General features: G+C 42.1%; 1 protein-coding gene across 2 annotated transcripts in view; it reads left to right on the top strand.

Moving 5' to 3' along the window:
- The window catches only part of uggt2 (UDP-glucose glycoprotein glucosyltransferase 2), a 381,083-nt gene that overhangs the window by 254,432 nt on the left and 107,343 nt on the right, over positions 1–19,308 (top strand). For both annotated transcript variants that reach the window (XM_072577884.1, XM_072577883.1), the window contains exons 25-27: positions 8,758–8,853; positions 8,951–9,050; positions 15,901–15,980. In XM_072577884.1, coding sequence (XP_072433985.1) covers positions 8,758–8,853; positions 8,951–9,050; positions 15,901–15,980 — 276 coding nt within the window. The remainder of the gene's footprint in view (positions 1–8,757; positions 8,854–8,950; positions 9,051–15,900; positions 15,981–19,308) is intronic.

Raw genomic sequence — 19,308 nt, 5'->3', positions numbered from 1 at the left:
ATTGAGGGGTGTACAGCAGCGGGGCAGTGGGTGGGGAATCAGAAGATGCAGGGGTGTCTGAGGCTGACAATGACCTGTATTTTCATGGGGCAGGTGCCCATTCGCAACTGTCTTAAACTTTTTCAGACATTGAAGCATGTAATCAGTGTTCCAAGAGGGTTCACCGTACCCGCCCTCAATATGCGTTCTCCAGTACTCAATTTTCTCCAATTTAAAGGAGCCCCCATAAGGCCAATTTCTGTGGGACCACCCATATACATTGGAGATAAAGGGAATGATATGTCTACCGTCACCCGTTTCCTTCCATACTGTGTCAGCGGTGACCCTGGTGTTACCAGAGGAGCTCCTACCTTGTTCTTGCAGCATACATGTTTACCGTGGCACGTCTGTATCCTCCGTGAGAGGGTCAGTGGATGCGGACCATCCGTCCCAGTGAGACAAGGTAGTCACATCCCCGGGGGCAGTCCTTCTCCCAAGGGTTTCTAGTTCTGCAACCCCATTTACCTGTGAACAGTTGTATGGGAAACAAAGAACAGACAACAATACGAGCGAACATGGACAGGATGAACAGGTAAGATAAATGAACAACACAAACCCAGGTACCCTGGTCAATTTCTCAAGGTTTCCCTGTTTTGAACTTGAATTACTGCTCGGCAGCGGTCTTTCCTGGGTCCCGTCTTGTCTTGGTGTCTCCCCAACCTGTTGGCCAGGGTGCAATCACACAGTTGGCGGAATTTTAGGAAAAAAGTTTATAAATTTAGAGAGGCAACTTTTCTGTTCTTTTGCTTTGCCGTAGCGTCTGTCCCCAACTTAGGATCAGCTCGCCGGCTTCGGTCAGGATCACGCAATTGGCTGAATTTTAAAAATTTAGGTTTGCTGTAGAGCCCCGTTGTAATCAAGGGGTCCTGTTTACTAACACCAAACTGATGGAGAAATGTACCATTTACAATAAACCTCATATGCAGACCTTGTGAAATTTGCATGTTTATTTATTTCATGATATGATGGGAAGAGGTCAGTGAGCGCTCAGCTCAGAATGACCGGTCAGCACTGATGGGTCATAACCTCTCCACTCAGCTACAGATGTACATGGTTTATAAAGGGTTACAAATGACTGATTGTTGATTACAAAACAACACAGGTCTAACTATGATAGATAGGTTAACAATATTAAAAAAAGGCTAACAATACTACTGATCTAACATTGATTATTTGAAAATGGCTTCCACAGTCAAAATGATTTCCTTGCTCCCACAGCCTCATGAACTTGATAAGCGTTTTTTGAAGAGGTGACAAAGATGATTATTGAGGGGAAAGAGATTGATGTTGTCTACATGGACTTCAGTAAAGCTTTGTCAAGGTCTGTCATGACAGACTGGTACAGAAGGTGAATTGACATGGTATCGGGGTGAGCTGGCAAGATGGATACAGAACTGACTTAGTCATAGGAGACAGAGGGTAGCGTTGGAAGGATGACTTTCAGAATGGAGGGTTATGACTAGTGTGCTCCATAGGGCTGGGATCTCTGCTGTTCATAGTCTATATAAATGATTTGGAGGAAAACGTGGCTAGTCTAATTAGTAAGTTGCGGATGATATAAAGATTGGTTGAATATGAGGAGGATTGTCAGAGGATACAGAAGGATATAGATCAGTTGGAGGCAAAAGCAGAAAATGTGAGTTGATGCATTTTGGAAGGTCAAGTACAGGTGGAAATTATACAGTGCATGGCAGAACCCTTAGGAATATTGATATGCAGAGGGAAATGGCTGGGCAGGTCCACAGGTTGTTGAAGGTGGCAGTATGGTAGATAAGGTAGTAAAAGTGCCTTTGGCATGCTTGGCTTCATTTGAAGGGACATTGAGTGTAAGGTTAGGCAAGTTATGTTGCAGCATTATTGGACTACACTTGGAACATTGCTTACAGTTCTGGTCACCACACTACCAGAAGGATGTGGATACTTTGGAGAGGGTACAGAAAAGTTTACCAGAGATTTTCACTATGAAGAAAGGTTGGATAGACTGGGTTTGTTTTCACTGGAACTCAGGAGGTTGGGGGGCAACCTGCTAGAAGTATGTAAGATTGTGAATGGCTTGGATAAAAAGTGAAGTATGAGGCTTTTTTCCAGGCTGGAGGGGTAAATTACTAGGAGACACAGATTCAAGGTGCAGTGGGGGATATTTAAAAGAAATGTGCACGGCAAGTTTTTCACACAAAATTAAATTTTAAGGCAGACAAGTTGACTTTGGTCAGTGCATTGCCCTGACAAGTAAACCAGTTATCAACTTTGTTGAGTTGAAACAGATGCAATATGTGTTCATGTTCTTTCTGTCTGCATAGAACATGACCTTTTTATTAAAAGATCACCATATTACCAGCTTGACTGGCAATCCTATATTGATTGTCAGTATAATTGCTTGCGCACTCAGGGTTAGTTACTAAATGCTCTCCAATCACAGAATCACATTTAAGGTTAAATCTACTCTCGCTAGTCAATATATGCATTGGGGCTCCTAAAGTTCTAAGCACCTTGGCCTTATTGGCAACCTCCTAAATAACTATCTGGTAGGGTAAAGGCTACCCTAATCAAATAATTTCTTGCTGTATATTATGCAAGCTCATGAACAGGTTGAAGGCCATCCCTTGTAGTCGAGAAAACTACCCAGTTTATCTGAGATTTTCTGTGAAGAGGAAGATATCTCTTAAGTTTGAGTAATGTGGTGAATGAATTTCTGAGCTAGTGTGATGCTAGGATTGTAAGACTGGTGGCGTGCAGCAAAAAGCATGTCTTACCAGCTGTTCGCAACAAATTACTGACTGTACCAATGTGACCATGCTTGCAAAACTCACAACACAATATCCAGTTCCACTCTTCAAGTCAATACATGTCTACATTCTATGCCGTCTTCACAGCATACTTTTCTACTTACCTTAGTATTATTTTCAAATGTACTGACCATGCCATTACTCCCCTGTTTAAAGTCACTGATGTCAATTGTAGAAAGCTGAGACCCCAGCGCACATCCCTATGAGAATCCACTCATCATATCCTGTCAGTCAGAATAAGACACATTTATGCATACTCTCTACTTTCTGCAAGCCAGCTGGCCAATCTTCTATCTATTCCTACACCATGTGCTTTCACTTTCTCAATAGCATTTTATGTGGAACTTTGTCAAATGCCTTCTGGAAATTCAAGTACAGTTATATCTACAGGCTCTTCCTAATCCACAACATATATTAATTCTTCAAAGAACGCTAATGAATTGACATTTGGTTGTAAGGTGTGATGATAGGTGGTAATCAGCAAGAGGCCTCTTGGCCAATTTTGACTTTGTGCCATGAGATTGGAGTCAATGTTGACAACTCCCAGGGGTACACTACTGTGTTACAACTTCGGTTAGAACTGTCCTGTCATAGGACAGTAAGACAGGACCTACCCCAGGGATGATGACGCGGTGTCTGGGTCATTATAAGATGTGATTCAATGATTACATGAGGCAGTTGCTTGACTAGTCCATGAGGCAGCTGTCTCAATTTTGGCCCAAGCCACAGATGTTATTAAGGAGGGCTTTGCAGTAACGTGTGTGTAGTTGCTATTTGTAATGTCTTCATTGAAGCTTTGTGGTCCTTCCATTTTTATTCATTTTATTTAAACTTTGCAGCTAGGTAACTTGCTGGACTAGTATCACTGGCCAATTAATTGTAGGTCTGGCGAAGCCAATTTACTTTCCTTCACAGTCATTATTGAGCCAGACTGGGATTATCTTATGGCAATCAATAATAGTTTCAAGGTCAGCACTAGTCTAGCTTTACATGTCACTATTTTATGATTGAATTGTAGTTCCACCAGCTGCCTAACATCGGTGTCATCTGCACCTTCACCTCCCCAATCTTTATATGGGATAGGAACAACTAAAATGATAACTCTCTTTGCACATGTTGGGAAGGGGATACTATTGTGCCTTTCAGTGTTGGGGACAAGGAGTCTGGAGAACGTAGAGGGAAGATCTCCAAAGCAAATGAGGTCAATGAAAGATTTGGAGATGAGGGTTTGATGTTTGGTGGGTGGGGTCAAGGTTTGGGTAAGTTTAGAAGAAATGTTCCAAAATTGCTAATTAGCCACTGTTTGGTAGAGTGATACAGCACTACCTTTGCCAGTAGGTTTGTTCAGTGTTGTTCAAGAGGAATGTCAGGATTTCTGGATGTACGATGCAGGTATAAATAAAGGTTGACTTCATGATTGGATACTGTCCTTCATGGCGATTTTTCAGTGCCATTTATTTTAAGACTGGAAATGATGGGAATGACCCTTTCACTAATGATTACTGGTTCCAGCACTCCCAGATTCACAAACTGTTCCAGTTCCACCTCCACATTAGGCCAGATGACATGCAGCACCAGAAACACCTTCAGACTCTGAGGATGAGCCACTGGCTTCGGCTGTAATTTATTTTTGACTCCTTTGATTTTCTGTATGGTTCCTTTGAGGACATAAAATCATAGAGTGAGGTAATGTACAGCACAGAAACAGAACCTTTGGTTCAACTTGTTTATGCCGACCAGATATCATAACCTAATCTAGTCCCATTTGCCAGCATTTGGCCCATATCCCTCCAAACCCTTCCTATTCATATACCCATCTAGATGCCTTTTAAATGCTATAATTGTACCAGCTTCCATCACTTCCTGGGACAGCTCATTCCATACGTGTGAAAAAGTTTCCCCTTAGGTCCCTTTTTTTATATTTCCCCTCTCACTCTAAACCTATGCCCTCTAGTTCTGGACTCCCCCATCCCAGGGAAAAGACCTTGTCTATTTATCTGATCCATGTCCCTCATGATTTTATAAACTTCTGTAAGGTCACCCATCAGCCTCCAACACTCCAGGGAAAACAGTCCCAGTCTATTTATCCTCTCCCTCCAAATCCTCCAACCCTGGCAACATCCTTGTAAATCTTTTCTGAACCCTTTCTAGTTTCACAACATAAAAGCGCCTAGCCAACAGCCTGTACAGCCGCAACATGACCTCCCAACTCCTACACTCAATGCTTTGTCCAATAAACGAAAGCATACCAAATGCCTTCTTCACAATCCTATCAACCTACAACTTTACTTTCAAGGAACTATGAACCTGCACTCCAAGGTCTCTTTGTTAAGGACCTTACCATTAAGTGTATAAGTCCTGCTCTGATTTGCTTTTCCAAAATGCAGCACCTCAAATTTATCTAAAATTAAAATCCATCTGCCACTCCTCAGCCCATTGGCCCATCTGATCAAGATCCCGTTGTACTCTGAGGTAACCTTCTTCGCTGTCCACTGCACCTCCAATTTTGGTGTCATCTGCAAACTTACTAACTAAAACTCCTATGGTTCACATCAAAATCATTTATACAAATGATGAAAAGCAGTGCACCCAGCACTGATCCTTGTGGCACATTACTGGTCACATCTTTGTGCTTGATAGGATCGCTTGCAAATTAATGTTTTATTCCACCAGCTTATTAACCACAGCCCAGTTTAACCATAACTTCTGTAATATCTGAATAATTCTGAGTATTTGCCTTTTAACAATATAAAGTGGCAATTCTGCTGTACTTTCAGCACTACACAGCCAATGTAACGATATGTTCGTAATATAATCTTAGCTTCAATGGTAGTGCCCTTAACTTCTCCCTGTAGACAAATTAAGAAATCAGGTATACCACAGCACCTAAATCAACATCCATTTTTATTATCTTTTCTTCTACTTTGGGAAGAACCCAGAAGTGATTGTTTTCGGCCCATAACAACAGGATGTTTACAGAGAACAGTACAGCACAGTACAGGCCCTTCGGCCCTTGATGATGTGCCAAACGTTTACATTACCCTGAGGTAAAACTAACCTACATTACCTTCATTTTACTATCATCTATGTGCCTATCCAAGGATCGCCTAAATGTCCCTAATGTATCTGACTCTACTACCACTGCTGGCAGTGCGTTCCACACAACCACCACTCTCTCTGTAAAGAACCTACCTCTGACATCTCCCCGAAACCTTCCTCCAAACACTTAAAAATTATGCCCCCTCATGTTAGACATTTCCACCCTGGGAAAAAGTCTTGACTATTCATTCAATCTATGCCTGTGATCATCTTGTACACCACTATTAAGTCACCTTTCACCCTTCTTCACTTCAATGAAAAAAATCTTAGCTCCTGCAACCTCTCTAAAGCTTCCATATCCTTCCTATAATTAGGCAACCAGAATTGTACATAATATTCCAGATGTAGTCTAATCAGGATGCTCTTGAGCAACAGCATTTGCCCTGCAGCTCTTAAACTCAGTCCCCTTGCTAATGAAAGCCAATATACCATATGCCTTACCATACACCTTCTCAACAACTCCATCAACTTGGATGGCAACTTTGAGGGATGTCTGAACATGGACCCAAGATCACTCTGTTCCTTCACACTGGCAAGAATCCTGCCTTTAACCCTGTAATCTGTGTTCAAAATTGACCTTTCACAAATGAATCACTTCACACTTTTCCAAGTTGAACTCCATCTGCCACTTATCCAGTTTTGCATCCTGTCAATGTCCCATTGCAACTTATAACAGCCCTTCCCATTCTATTTAACTGAAACTCTGCTGACTCTGGGCCTTCTGCTTCTTTTGTAGACCCAGCTGACACCAGCCTAGTCTACTCCCTGGCTACAGGGTGCATCTTGTGCCTTGTCCTCATGGTTGTTTCTTTTGCACTCTCCTTCTCTTGTTTGGGTTGTATGCAGGTAAAAACAGGGTAAAGAAGGGCTACAGATGCTGGAAATCAGTTTCTAGATTAGAGTGGTGCTGGAAAAGCTCAGCAGTTCAGGCAGCATCTGAGGAGCAAGAAAATCGACGTTTCGGGCAAAAGCCCTTCATCAGGAATAGAGGTTGTATGCCGCAATTTCAAACAATATGACCCAGCTGCTTACAACTACATCACTGGGTTTTTTGAGTACAACATATTGAGTCCTTGTGGCCATTCTTGACAAATGGTAAATCTGAATAGGAGGATTTTATGGATGATGCTCACATCTCCACAATGCGGACTAGACTGGTACCAAGCTACACCCCTCTGGGTCACCTGATCAGTTTTCTTCATGGGGTAGCACCTTCACTACATACATAACAATAGGTAGACCCACAATGCCATTAGAAAGGAAGTTTCAGGATTTTAACCCAACAATATAATAAACTAGGAACAAATTACTCCACCTTACCCACTACTCACCAAATTAGATTTCTCTATCAAACTACAAACAACAAAACTAAGGACTTATACCCTTTGTGTCCCTCCCAATATTCCTTTCTCAGTCCCGAAAGATGGCTCCTAAGCAGCCAATTACCTCAGTTTTCCTGTAATGTCACCCTGATTGTTTCTTTCTGTTCAGAATGAAGTTTTAAAAAAATTTTTAATTACTCGCCACCTAGATCAAGCTCCTCCCACAGGCTCCACTCCACATCCCTGATTCCCAATGAGTAGGCCTCACAGACTCAGCAGTAAATTTATCACTCACCATTCAGTGCAAACTCTTTCCCTACAGGTTCTGCTCCAAGACTTCAATTGTGTGTCATCACAATGTGGCTTTCCTATTAAATTCAATCTTTGTGCTGGGCCTCTGATCTTGCGCTTCAGTTTCTCTTATTAACAACCTTACAAACTGCAAACCAGAAAAGCAAGCAAAAAGCATAAGTTCCCCTCAGCACTGAATTCCCAGGCTGCTCCAAAATATGTACTCACTCCAGATGAGATCTCTCTTTAGTGTAAGTCTTACTAGTCACACACTTTCACCAGACCTCTTAAATGGAGCTGAGGTAAACCAAGATGACACACACTAGTTGAACATCACTCGTAATTAACACCTATAGATGCCCAATTCAGGTTTCAGGTGATGCATTGATAACTGTTCCTCTGTCAACTACCTTTTAACTAGACTACCGAATTTTAAACTTTTCTAAAAATTAAAGAAAATAAACTTTTACCAGTTCTATTCCCACACTGCTCCAGAATTACCAAAATGCATATTCACTTGGGCTATGCCTCACTCCAGATGTGATCTCTCCTTCCAGACTATGAAAAGCTTTGTGTTGATTTAATATAATTATAGAACATTGGCGGAACACAGTAGGTCTGGTAGCAAGTGTGGAAAGAGAAACAGGGTGAGCATTTTGAAGTATTTTGTTTTAATTTAAATGTTTAAAGGAACTTCTCTTGCTCCTTTAGTTGCTGGAGATTTCTGCATAACATTTGGATTTTATTTAAAAGATTTTGCAATATTTTTGATCCTCACCTCATTTTTCTCTAAACCTAAAAAAATCTGCTTCAGTCTCTGAAGTGTCAGGAAGTCCTTTCTAACTCATTTCCATTTACATGTATATTTACATTTACATCTACATCCAGAAATGATGATAAAATGCATTTGGAATGTGAACACACTGTATTAGAATTTCCTTTTGTCATTCAGACTACTATTGTTTAAGAGAGAAGGGGGTGTCTGAATGACTCTAACTTGATATAACATTTCCCTGTTTGGATTCTGACCATCTTCAAAATCTCAGTCTTTATCCCAGCCATATATGTAGCGTTAAGAATACTTTGAGCAAGTAAATCGTCTTTTATAAGGGGTTGATTAAAGACATTACAGACAGCTGTTGATTCCACACATATTGATTACCAAACTGAATAGGAATAAAACTGGGGAAGAACTGATTATCTTCATTTTGTTTTGTTAGTGGAAGTGATTTGCTCATGAAGGTAGATGCACTTTTATCATCAATGCCAAAAATGGAATCTCGGAAAGATGTCAAGTTTCTTCAAGATCAGTTGAGGTAATAACAGATTCAATTGCTGCTCTGTTTTTCAACTATGTTGTATTACTAGCATTAACTGACCTACATTGTCAAAATGTTTGTTTTTGATCTGCAGTGTAGTAAAAATAAAACCTCAAGATGGAGTCTTTTATGAAGTGGTGGTCATTCTTGATCCACTAAGCAGAGAGGCACAAAGGATGGCCCCATTGCTAATGGTGAGAATATAAATGTTCATTCAACAACACACATTGTTCTCAATTTATTTTGAACAAGCATCCAGAATAGGCGGACAGTGTGGATTATTAAAAGAAAAAAGGTTGGTATGTATTCTGCAGAATACAATGTAGGATAGTTCCTGAATCTACCATTCTCCAGATATGAGCACATTTAGACTTCAGTTTTCGTTTCATATGACTGGCTACCTTATTGACAAAAATTAGGTAGAATTGTTGATTTGTGAAAAGTAATTGCAATTTGGACTTTGCAGTTTCACTGAATTTGTGATTAGATCTGAGTGCTCCGGTTTCCTCCCACAGTCCAAAGATGTGCAAGTCAGGTGAATTGGTCATGTTAAATTGCCCATAGTGTTAGATGCATTAATCAGACGGTAAATGGGTCTGGGTGGGTTACTCTTCAGAGAGTCGGTTTGGACTGGTTGGGCCGAAGAGCCTGTTTCCACACTGTAGGGAATCTAATCTAAATTTCTTTTGTCACCTTCTGGGTTTTTTTTTGTTGCAGAGATAAGGATCTCTCAGTGCTGCTGGACTTTATTCCGGGATTTAAAGTGAGGTTGCTAATGAGATAGTAGATGAATTGGCGTTGATTTTCCAAAGTTTGTTAGGTTTGAGGAAATTCTATCCAGACTGGAAACTATAGGCTAGTTAGCTTGACATCTGTCACGGGGAAGGTGTTAGAATTGACCATGAAAGGATTTATAATGCACCCATGGAATAATTCAAGGTAATTTGGAAGAGTCAGCATCGTTTTGTGAAAGTGAAATCATGTTTAACTAATCTATTAGAATTTTTTGAGAGAGTGATATGCACTATCAATAAGTGGGAATCTGTTGATATACCGATTTGATAAGATGCCACATCAAAAGTTAATACACAAAGTAGAAGGAGAAAGTGAGGACTGCAGATGCTGGAGACCAGAGTTGAAAAATGTGGTGCTGGAAAAACACAGCAGACCAGGCAGCATCCGAGGAGCAGGAGTTTCGACATTTCGGGCATAAGCCTTTCTTCAGGAATGAGGCTGGTGTGCCAAGCTGGCTGAGATAAAAGGTACGGGGGAAGGAATTTGGGGGAGGAGCGCTGGGAATACGATAGGTGGAAGGAGGTGAGGGTGAGGGTGATAGGCCGGAGAAGGGGTGGGGGTGGAGAGGTCGGGAAGAAAATTGCAGGTCAAGAGGGTGATGCTGAATCCAGGGGTTGGGACTGAGATAAGGTGGGGAGAGGGGAAATGAAGAAGCTGGAGAAATCTACATTCATCCCATGTGGTTGGAGGGTTCCTAGGCGCTCTTCCTCCAGGCGTTGTGTGGTCAGGGTCTGGCAATGGAGGAGGCCAAGGACCTGCATGTCCTTGGCGGAGTGGGAGGGGGAGTTATAGTGTTCAGCCACGGGGCGGTTGGGTTGGTTGGTGCGGGTGACCCAGAAACTTTCCGCAAGTAAGCAGCCTGTCTCCCCAATGTAGCGGAGACCACATCGGATGCAGCATATTCAGTAAATGATGTATGTGGAGATGCAGGTGAATTTGGGATGGATATGGAAGGATCCATTGGGGCCTTGGAGGGAGATGAGGGGGGAGGTGTGGGCACAAGTTTTGCACTTCTTGCAGTTGCAGAGGAAGGTACCGGGAGTGGAGGTTGGGTTGGTGGGGGGTATGGACCTGACGAGGGAGTCGCAGAGGGAGTGGTCTCTCCGGAACGCTGATAGGGATGGGGAGGGAAATATATCCCTGGTGGTGGGGTCTGTTTGGAGGTGGCGGAAATGACGAAGGATGATACGATGTATCCAGAGGTTGGTGGGGTGGAAGGTGAGGACCAGTGGGGTTCTGTCCTGGTGGCGATTGGAGGGGCGGGGTTCAAGGGCGGAGGTGCGGGAAGTGGAGGAGATGCGGTGGAGAGCGTCGTCGACCACGTTGGAGGGGAAATTGCAGTCTTTGAAGAAGGAGGCCATTTGGGTTGTTCGGTATTGGAATTGGTCCTCCTGGGACCAGATGCAGCAGAGGCGAAGGAATTGGGAATATGGTATGGCATTTTTACAGGGGGCAGGGTGGAAGGAGGTGTAATCTAGGTAGTTGTGGGAGTCGGTTGGTTTGTAGTAAATGTCTGTTTTGAGTCGATCGCCCGAGATAGAAATGGAGAGGTCTAGGAAGGGGACGGAGGAGTCTGAGACAGTCCAGGTAAATTTGAGGTTGGGGTGGAAGGTGTTAGTAAAGTGGGTGAACTGTTCAACCTCCTTGTGGGAGCATGACGTAGCGCCAATACAATCATCGATGAAGCGGAGGAAAAGGTGCGGCGTGGTGCCAGTGTAGTTGTGGAAGATGGACTGTTCCACATAGCCAATGAAGAGGCAGGCATAGCTGGGGCCCATGCGGGTGCCCATGGCTACTCCTTTGGTCTGGAAGAAATGGGAAGATTGGAAGGAGAAGTTGTTAAGAGTGAGGACCAGTTCAGTCAGTTGAAGGAGGGTGTCAGTGGAAGGGTACTGGTTGGGTCGGCGGGAGAGGAAGAGGCCTTCATGATGGGAGATGGATGTGTATAGGGACTGGATTCCATCATGAAGATGAGGCGTTGGGGGCCGGGAACCGAAAATCATGGAGGAGGTGGAGGGCTTGGGTGGTGTTCCGAACGTAGGTGGGGAGTTCTTGGACTAAGGGGGACAGGACCGTGTTGAGGTATGAAGAGAAGAGTTCAACGGGCAGGAGCAGGCTAAGACAATGGGTCGGCCGGGGCAGTCGGTTTTGTGGATTTTGGGCAGGAAGTAGTAACGGGCGGTGCGGGGTTGTGGGACTATGAGGTTGGAGGCGGTGGATGGGAGATCTCCTGAGGTGATGAAGTTATGGATGGTCTGGGAGATGATGGTTTGGTGGTGGGAGGTGGGGTCATGGTCAAGGGGGCAGTAGGAGGAGGTGTCCGCGGGTTGTCGTCTAGCTTCAGCGGTGTAAAGGTCAGTGCGCCAAACTACTACTGCACCTCCCTTGTCTGCCGGTTTGATGGTGAGGTTGGGGTTGGAGCGGAGGGAGTGGAGGGCTGCGCGTTGTGATGGTGAGAGGTTGCAGTGGGTGAGAAGGGTGGACAGGTAGAGGCAGCCAATGTCGCGGCGGCAGTTGGATATGAAGAGATCGCCATTCCTTCACTGTTGCTGGGATTCCCTCCCTAATAGCATTGTGGGTCAGCCCAGAGCTGGTGGACTGCAGCAGTTCAAGAAGATCACCTTCTCAAGGGCAACTAGGGACGGGGGGCAATAAGTGCTGGCCAGCCAGCGATACCCATATCCCACAAAATAAATAAAAATAAACAAAACTTTTCACAGGTCTGTTCAGTAAACCTCTAAGTAAACAGTCTCAAATCTACCCTAGCTATCTACCTTGAACACGTGTTTATGAGGATTTCTTACAGTTTATCCAAATTAGACCCCACTGATATGTTTGAACTGTTTGTCTGAAAATACTGGTGTGATCTGTTCAAAAGGAGAGAATGTTCTCCAGACTTTGAGAGTTGGCTAATGTTTCAGGATTTCCAGTTGTCAGTTTGGGCTTCCTCTTTTGTCTAATTCTGGTCTTCGGACCATCTCACCAAGGCAGTCAGCTTAGTCTGGTCAGTCTGATGATGCTTGCCATGAGGTACAAGGAGCTGGAGATGCTGTGCACCTTGGCTGTCAGTCTAAGATGCTTCAATGGAATATTGAAGAAGGTGCATAAACCGAGAGGCTGTGTGAGGGGGGTTCAGGTTACCCCTTCTCCCTCTCTTCATACCTTCTCGAAAATGTTATGGCCTGTGTCCAATATTAGCATCGGGCAGGAAGGTCCAATGAGATGTCTATTTTCCATTCTTGGAGATTGCAGAACATGGTTTTGAACCTTCAGCTATCAAATGCTGACCTTGCCATGCTATGCCTCTGGCCTCCTACTGAGCTGGCTCCCACTAAGTGTGCACAGCATTCTTCTAACAAAGTGGACTTCCTACAGAAGTAAACAACAGTTTTGTTCTGAAACAATGTGACTGTTAACATTTGACCAGGCATTTCCAGGCTTGCCTGTTTTGGAAGATAGTTGATTGTATAAGGCCTGGCTGCATTGATACTGTGTTCCAGCTCTGCATTTTGTGAACTGCAGACTCCAGCTAGGTTTAAACTTGCTCCCAATTTTGAGTTTTTATCCCTGCTCATGAAAAGAAATGTCAATATTTCTGTAACATTCCTCAACATCATGGGACAACTGACCACAACTGAGATGAGGGTTCTGAAAGTATAGTGCATAAATCTATGGAAGAAATAAAAATAGGTTGGAAAGACTAAGAAATAGAATTCCTCATGCCAAAGTATGTTGTGGAGATGACATAATTTGGTTATTAGACCGAAGACGGAGTATAATGTGCGAAAAAGTAAAGTTGTTCACTTTTGCATGAAGAATAAAAAGCAGAGTATTAGTTTAACAGAGAAAGCTTCAGACTTCGATGGTACAGAGGGAATTAATTGTTTTGGTACATGAGTCACAAAATGTTTGTATGCAGGTGCAGCACAGAATTAAGAAGTCTAATGGGATCCTATCCTTTATTACAAGAGAAATTGAACATGAGGATGTTATACTTCAATTTTACAGGGTGTACACGTCCTGAATACTATGTGTGGTGTGGGTCTCTTTAGTTAAGAAAATATGTAGATGCATTGGAGACTGTTCAGAAGAGGTTTACTAGATTGATACCTTAAGTATTTGGGTTGTCTTTTGAGGAACATTGGAGAAGGCTTGTTTTGAATTTAGAGTTTAGAAGAACAAATGGTGTCAAGAAGTTTATACAATTCTAAATAATTTTGACAAGGTGGATGTGGAAAGGATGTTTCCCTTGGTCAGTCGGGAACTAGGAGACACTGTTTTAAAATTTAAGGGTCATATTTGTAGAATAGAAATGAGCGGATTTTTCCAGAATGGTATACAACTTTGGAAGTCTCAGCCTCAGAAGGCTGCGGAGTCATGGTCATTGAATATTTTCAAGATAGAGATAGATTGATTCTTCTTAGTTAAGGGAATCAAAGATTATCAGGAGTAAATGGGAACGTGGTGTTCGGACCACAAACAGATCAGCCATTATTTTAAAGAATAACTGAGCAGGCTGGAAGGTTGGAATGGCTTATTTCTGCTCCTTTTGTGCATTCAAACTTTAAGAATAGTAGAAATCAAGCATATTCTTCGGTGAACCAGACTGACATGGTAGGGCCTAGTGAACACGAGGGAGATGACAGAACTTACTCTTCATTCTGAAGTCCGATAAGCTGTCTTGTTTTTGCAAAACACCACTGGAACATCTCAGACAATAATTGATCCAATTGCATAATTAAGTTGCACCCTCAAAGTGAGGACAAACTACACATTTACACACCTAGGGGAAACTAATTTGAGGGAAAAATATTATGTTTCATCTTCACCTTTAAGAGCTTTTAATAAAGATGAGTACTTAATTCATGCTCAGTTATTCATTTGGTATTCTAGGGGTCTGTACAGGTTTAATGTGTTATTTTCTCAAGTGTGAACAGGATTGAAGAATGCATCATTTTTGAGAAGGTGTATTGTGGGAGTAATGGGGCAAGGGGATTATTGTTAGTTGAAAAGGCAACTTGCCTCTGACAGATTCTATTTTCACTGCACTTCTCCAGCTGCGGTGTTTAAAATCTTATAACACAACAGGAAGCCATGTGAACTATTATGCCTGGTCTTTGAGCTATCCACATAAAACACACCCATAGGCTTTGCCCAAAACATTGATACTTCCCCATTCAAGGATTTATCTAATTCCTTTTACCTTTGTGAAGTTTCTATCATTGAATTTCCTCCCATCAGCCTTTTAGAGACAGTGTTCCACATGGTGAAAATCACTCCATTTAAAAAGTCTCCTGTCTTGCCAAGGTTGTAGAGCTGGAGGTAATTCAGAGATGTGGAAGGTCTATTTGAAAGCAAGGCTGGGAATTTTAATTGAGGCATTGGTCAGACTAAAATCTAATGTGAATCAGTGAGTAAAAGGGTGAAGAATGGATGCTTTTGATGCAAGTTATGTAGTAGACATAGAGTTTTGGATGAACTTAAACTGATGCACTTTGGTGGTGTGCGGGAGTGGATGGGAGAATATGGTGGGTGAGCGTGATGTGCCGGTCAGGAGAGCATTACAATGGTCTTGTCCAGAGGCAGCGAAGGCCTGAGTGAGGATTTCAGCAGTAGATGAGAATTCATGAATTCATTTAATAGACCAGTAGAAATAGACAGGAGTAGGCCATTTGGCTGCTCAATCTGACCCACCATTCAAAAGGATCATGTTGATCCAATATTTAACTTTTGAACTGAACCCTGGGCTGAACCCAGTGCATGAGACTTCAAAGTGGGTATCTTGTTGATGAAATGAGTATGAGGTCAAATACAGCTCCAAAGTTAAGAATGGTCTGGTGAAACACAGTAGCACGGGAGATTGACAGGGTAGGTGAGGCCAAGCATGGCCAGAAGGCCTAATATCAAGTCCACCTGCTTCAGAGGTGTGTTGTATAGTCTGAACAGATTGATCAAGAAATGTCTTACTGGTCAGTCAAGCCTTTCAGTTGTTAATGTTCAGATCAGCTCTTTATGACTGTAAAGAACTTTACAACATAAATAGCTGATAGAATCCAAAAGTGGATGAGAACCTTTTGTGGGCTATGTAACTGATAGTCTATTGCAAAATTTCATAAAATGCAAGTAGGTAGACAACAATTTTTCTTTTTTCTGGACAAAGTATGGAGCTATGATTCTAATTTGATCTATTGATTTTGCATGTCACAAAATGAACTTCATGAAAATTGACAGTATTTGTTTATCATTCAGGTCTTGCATCAGGTGATCAATATGAAGCTGAAAGTGTTCATGAACTGCAGACCCAAACTCTCGGAATTGCCTTTGAAAAGGTGAAGTATTTGCAGGTCCCTTCTGCCACTGTGAGGAATGACATTGTGTTAATATTCTGGTTGAGTCGTTATCTCATAAATTGCTTGTTTATAGCAGTAAACTGCAAATTAAATAGCATTTGAGTCAATTTACTTAAACCAGGGTAATCCTTTTGCAGTACAGGAGGCCATTTAGCCATCCAAGTCTGTGCCCATAACTCTGTAGTACAATCCAGTCAGTCCCGCTCCTGTGCTTGATACCTGTACCCCTACATGTATATTTTCTTCAACTGCGTACCAACTTTCCTTTTCAGAGCATTGATTATTTTTTACTTCCATCCCCTTGTGTAGTGACTTCCAAATCATTACCCCTCTTTGTATAAAAAAAATCCTCATCGCTTCTTTTTATATGCTCGCAGAATGGGGTGGCACTGGCTGGGTCAGCATTTGTTGAATCCATTTTGACTAAATTGCAGAGAGTTAGTGTGCACGTACAACAACTAATCAGGAAAGCTAATGGAATGATTTTGTTTATTGTGAGGAGAATTGAATGTATGAGTAAGGAGATTGTGCTTCAGTTATATTAATCACTGGCGAGACTACAACTGGAATACTTTGTACAGTACTGGTCATGGAAGGATATGAATTTATTGGAAGCAGTTCAGTGGAATTTACTGGTTTAATGCCTGGAATGAGCAGATTGCCTTAATGACGCAAGTCTCGACAAATTAGGCTGATATTCTGTCGAGTCTAGGAGAGTTAGAGGTGACTTAATTGAAACATATAAGATGGGCTTGAGCCACCTTCTTGTACTGTTGGAGTCCATTTGATGTAGATGCCAATACATTCCCCCTTTTACAGACAGGTATTTAATTACTGAGTTGTGGGCATGACTTTACTGGCTTCCTGTGTTTGTGAATTATTCAGCAAAAGGCTTTCAGAGATTTCCAAGAGTTTTATTTACATGAGTGTAGTTTAGCACAAACACCAGTTTCCAGCTTTCTCTTTTGAGTCCTTCCTCTGTCCAGAAGTCAACTGTCCTCTGGGGAAGACTGAAGCTTTTTATTTTTGATATGTAGAAATTGATATTGTTAAATTATAATTCAGTACAATTGCCAGTTTCTATGCTTCCCTTCGCTTCCTGGTTCAGAGGTAGAGATACTACAACTGCACCCAAAGGCGCTTAAACCCAACTCTTAGATATTTTTAATCAACCTGTTCAGATGTGTCATTACATACCACTGGAACAGTTGGGACTTGAATGCAGGTCTCCTGGTTCAGAGGTCAGGACAGTACCATTACACCACAAAGAAGCTGTTAAAACAAACTTGTTAATTTTTTTTCTACGCTTAGAAATGCTCTTACACACAGCTGAGTTTTGTTTCTCACCACTAAATCACTTGTAATTTGTTTTTCATCTATTAAACACCATCAGTAAATTACCCATGTTTTCAACTGATTAACAAAGGCCTTTAAGGGCAACGCAAGCCATTAAAGCTGAAGGAGAGGCAGGGAGAGTTGAGAGGGCCAAATCAAAATATAGTTAGAAAGGGTAAGTGCAGCACTTAAATACAAAGTGCAAAGGGCTTCACCTGACTTCAATCTACTCTGAAACTTTCTGATTGACCCTGAGGGTTCTTGTGGCACAGTGGTAGTATCCCCCTTTGAGCCAAGCTTCAAGTCCCACTTACTCAAGAGGTGTAAGTAGGTTGATCAGCAAATATCTTCTGGTTGACCCTTGGCAATCTTGTGGCAGTGGTCATGTCCGTATCTTGGGTTCAAGCCCCACCAGCCTCAGATATGTGTCAAACATGCATGAACAGGTTGCTTATCAATAATTCCAATTGAAATTGTTCACTGGCACTTTTGCAAGTCGTAAATTGGGTATCTGCTGTGTTCGTGCGTTAGCTCAGGTAGGTTTTTTTCCCTACCACTAAGCCAGAAGGCCTGGGTTCAAGTCTCACTTGCTCCAGAGATGAGAAATACCCTCTCTGAACAGGTTGATGAGTAAATATTCCTTGGTTGATCTTTAAAAAGATCTATACTTCTAACACTGACACTCCATTTGTTGTAAGAACCTTGAATTTGTGCCTGGAGAAAGTGAGGACTGCAGATGCTGGAGATCAGAGCTGAAAATGTGTTGCTGGAAAAACGCAGCAGGTCAGGCAGCATCCAAGGAGCAGGAGAATCGGCGTTTCGGGCATGAGTCCTGAAGAAGGGCTCATGCCCGAAACGTCGATTCTCCTGTTGAATTTGTGCCTCCCCGTCCTTGCTCTGTTAACTAAAGTGAATTGTTTTTTGTTATCTACCTTATTTAAATTAATCATTATCCTACACAGTTATCACATCTCTACTCAGTATTCTTTGTGCCAAGGAGGACAATTCCAGCTTTTCCAAGCTGTCCTTGCAATCCCTTATCCCTGGAACCATTCTGGTAAATCTCCTCTGCACCCTCTCCATGTCCCTCACATCCTTCCTAAAATGTATTGAGCAGAACTGGATTAATGCCCTAATTAACCGGGGGTTTATAGAAATTCAGCATGACTACATTCCTTTTATATTATTTATGAAATCCACAATCCCATAAACAGTACTTTGAAGAACACACTGAAAGAGAGGTTAAGCAAAGACCTATGCACATGCAACTTTAGATCCTGTGTTGCTGTATACTGTTTTACAACAGTGCCATTAAATGACTATTACCTGTTCCCATGCTTTCTCTACAATATTTCCCACCCATCTGGTTTATTAATATCATTTAGGAAAGAAAAAACGCCATTCTTACCTGATCTGGCATATATGTGACTCCAAAACCACAACAATTTGGATGGTCCGAATCTACCCTCTGGTTAATTAGGGAATGGACAATAAATGTTGCCAGAGATCCCCTAATCACATGAAAAATCTTTTTGAAAAAACTGGTATTAGTTAACCATGACCTGTTTTTTACAAATCCACACTGGCCATCTTTAATTAGGAGTTCACACATTGTTCCATTAGTTTTTTCAGTCAGTCTCTGGTTCTATTTTACCCAGAAATAAACCATGAAATAGGCATATAGTTTATTGGCCATGCTTTTCTGCATTACTGATTTGAATCTAAATGTGATGTCCACCCTTACATAATGCTCCCCAACGGATCATTGGTCCACAGGACCCTCTCATTACCCAGCACCAGATCCAGCAGTACCTCTTAGTTGGACTAAGAACGTATTTATCAATGAAATTCTCCTGAACACTGTTCTAAAATTCATCTCCTTCCTTTCTCTCTTCTCTATTAATTCACTGGATGTGATATTGCCAACGACTGCAGTCTGTGAGTTGTAGGAAGACCCACAATACTGTTAGGG

Source organism: Chiloscyllium punctatum, chromosome 9 (assembly GCF_047496795.1).
Source record: "Chiloscyllium punctatum isolate Juve2018m chromosome 9, sChiPun1.3, whole genome shotgun sequence".
In the NCBI taxonomy this organism is placed as follows: domain Eukaryota; kingdom Metazoa; phylum Chordata; class Chondrichthyes; order Orectolobiformes; family Hemiscylliidae; genus Chiloscyllium; species Chiloscyllium punctatum.
The sequence above is the reverse complement of the archived record's forward strand: the minus strand, read 5'-3'. Positions and strand labels throughout refer to the sequence as shown.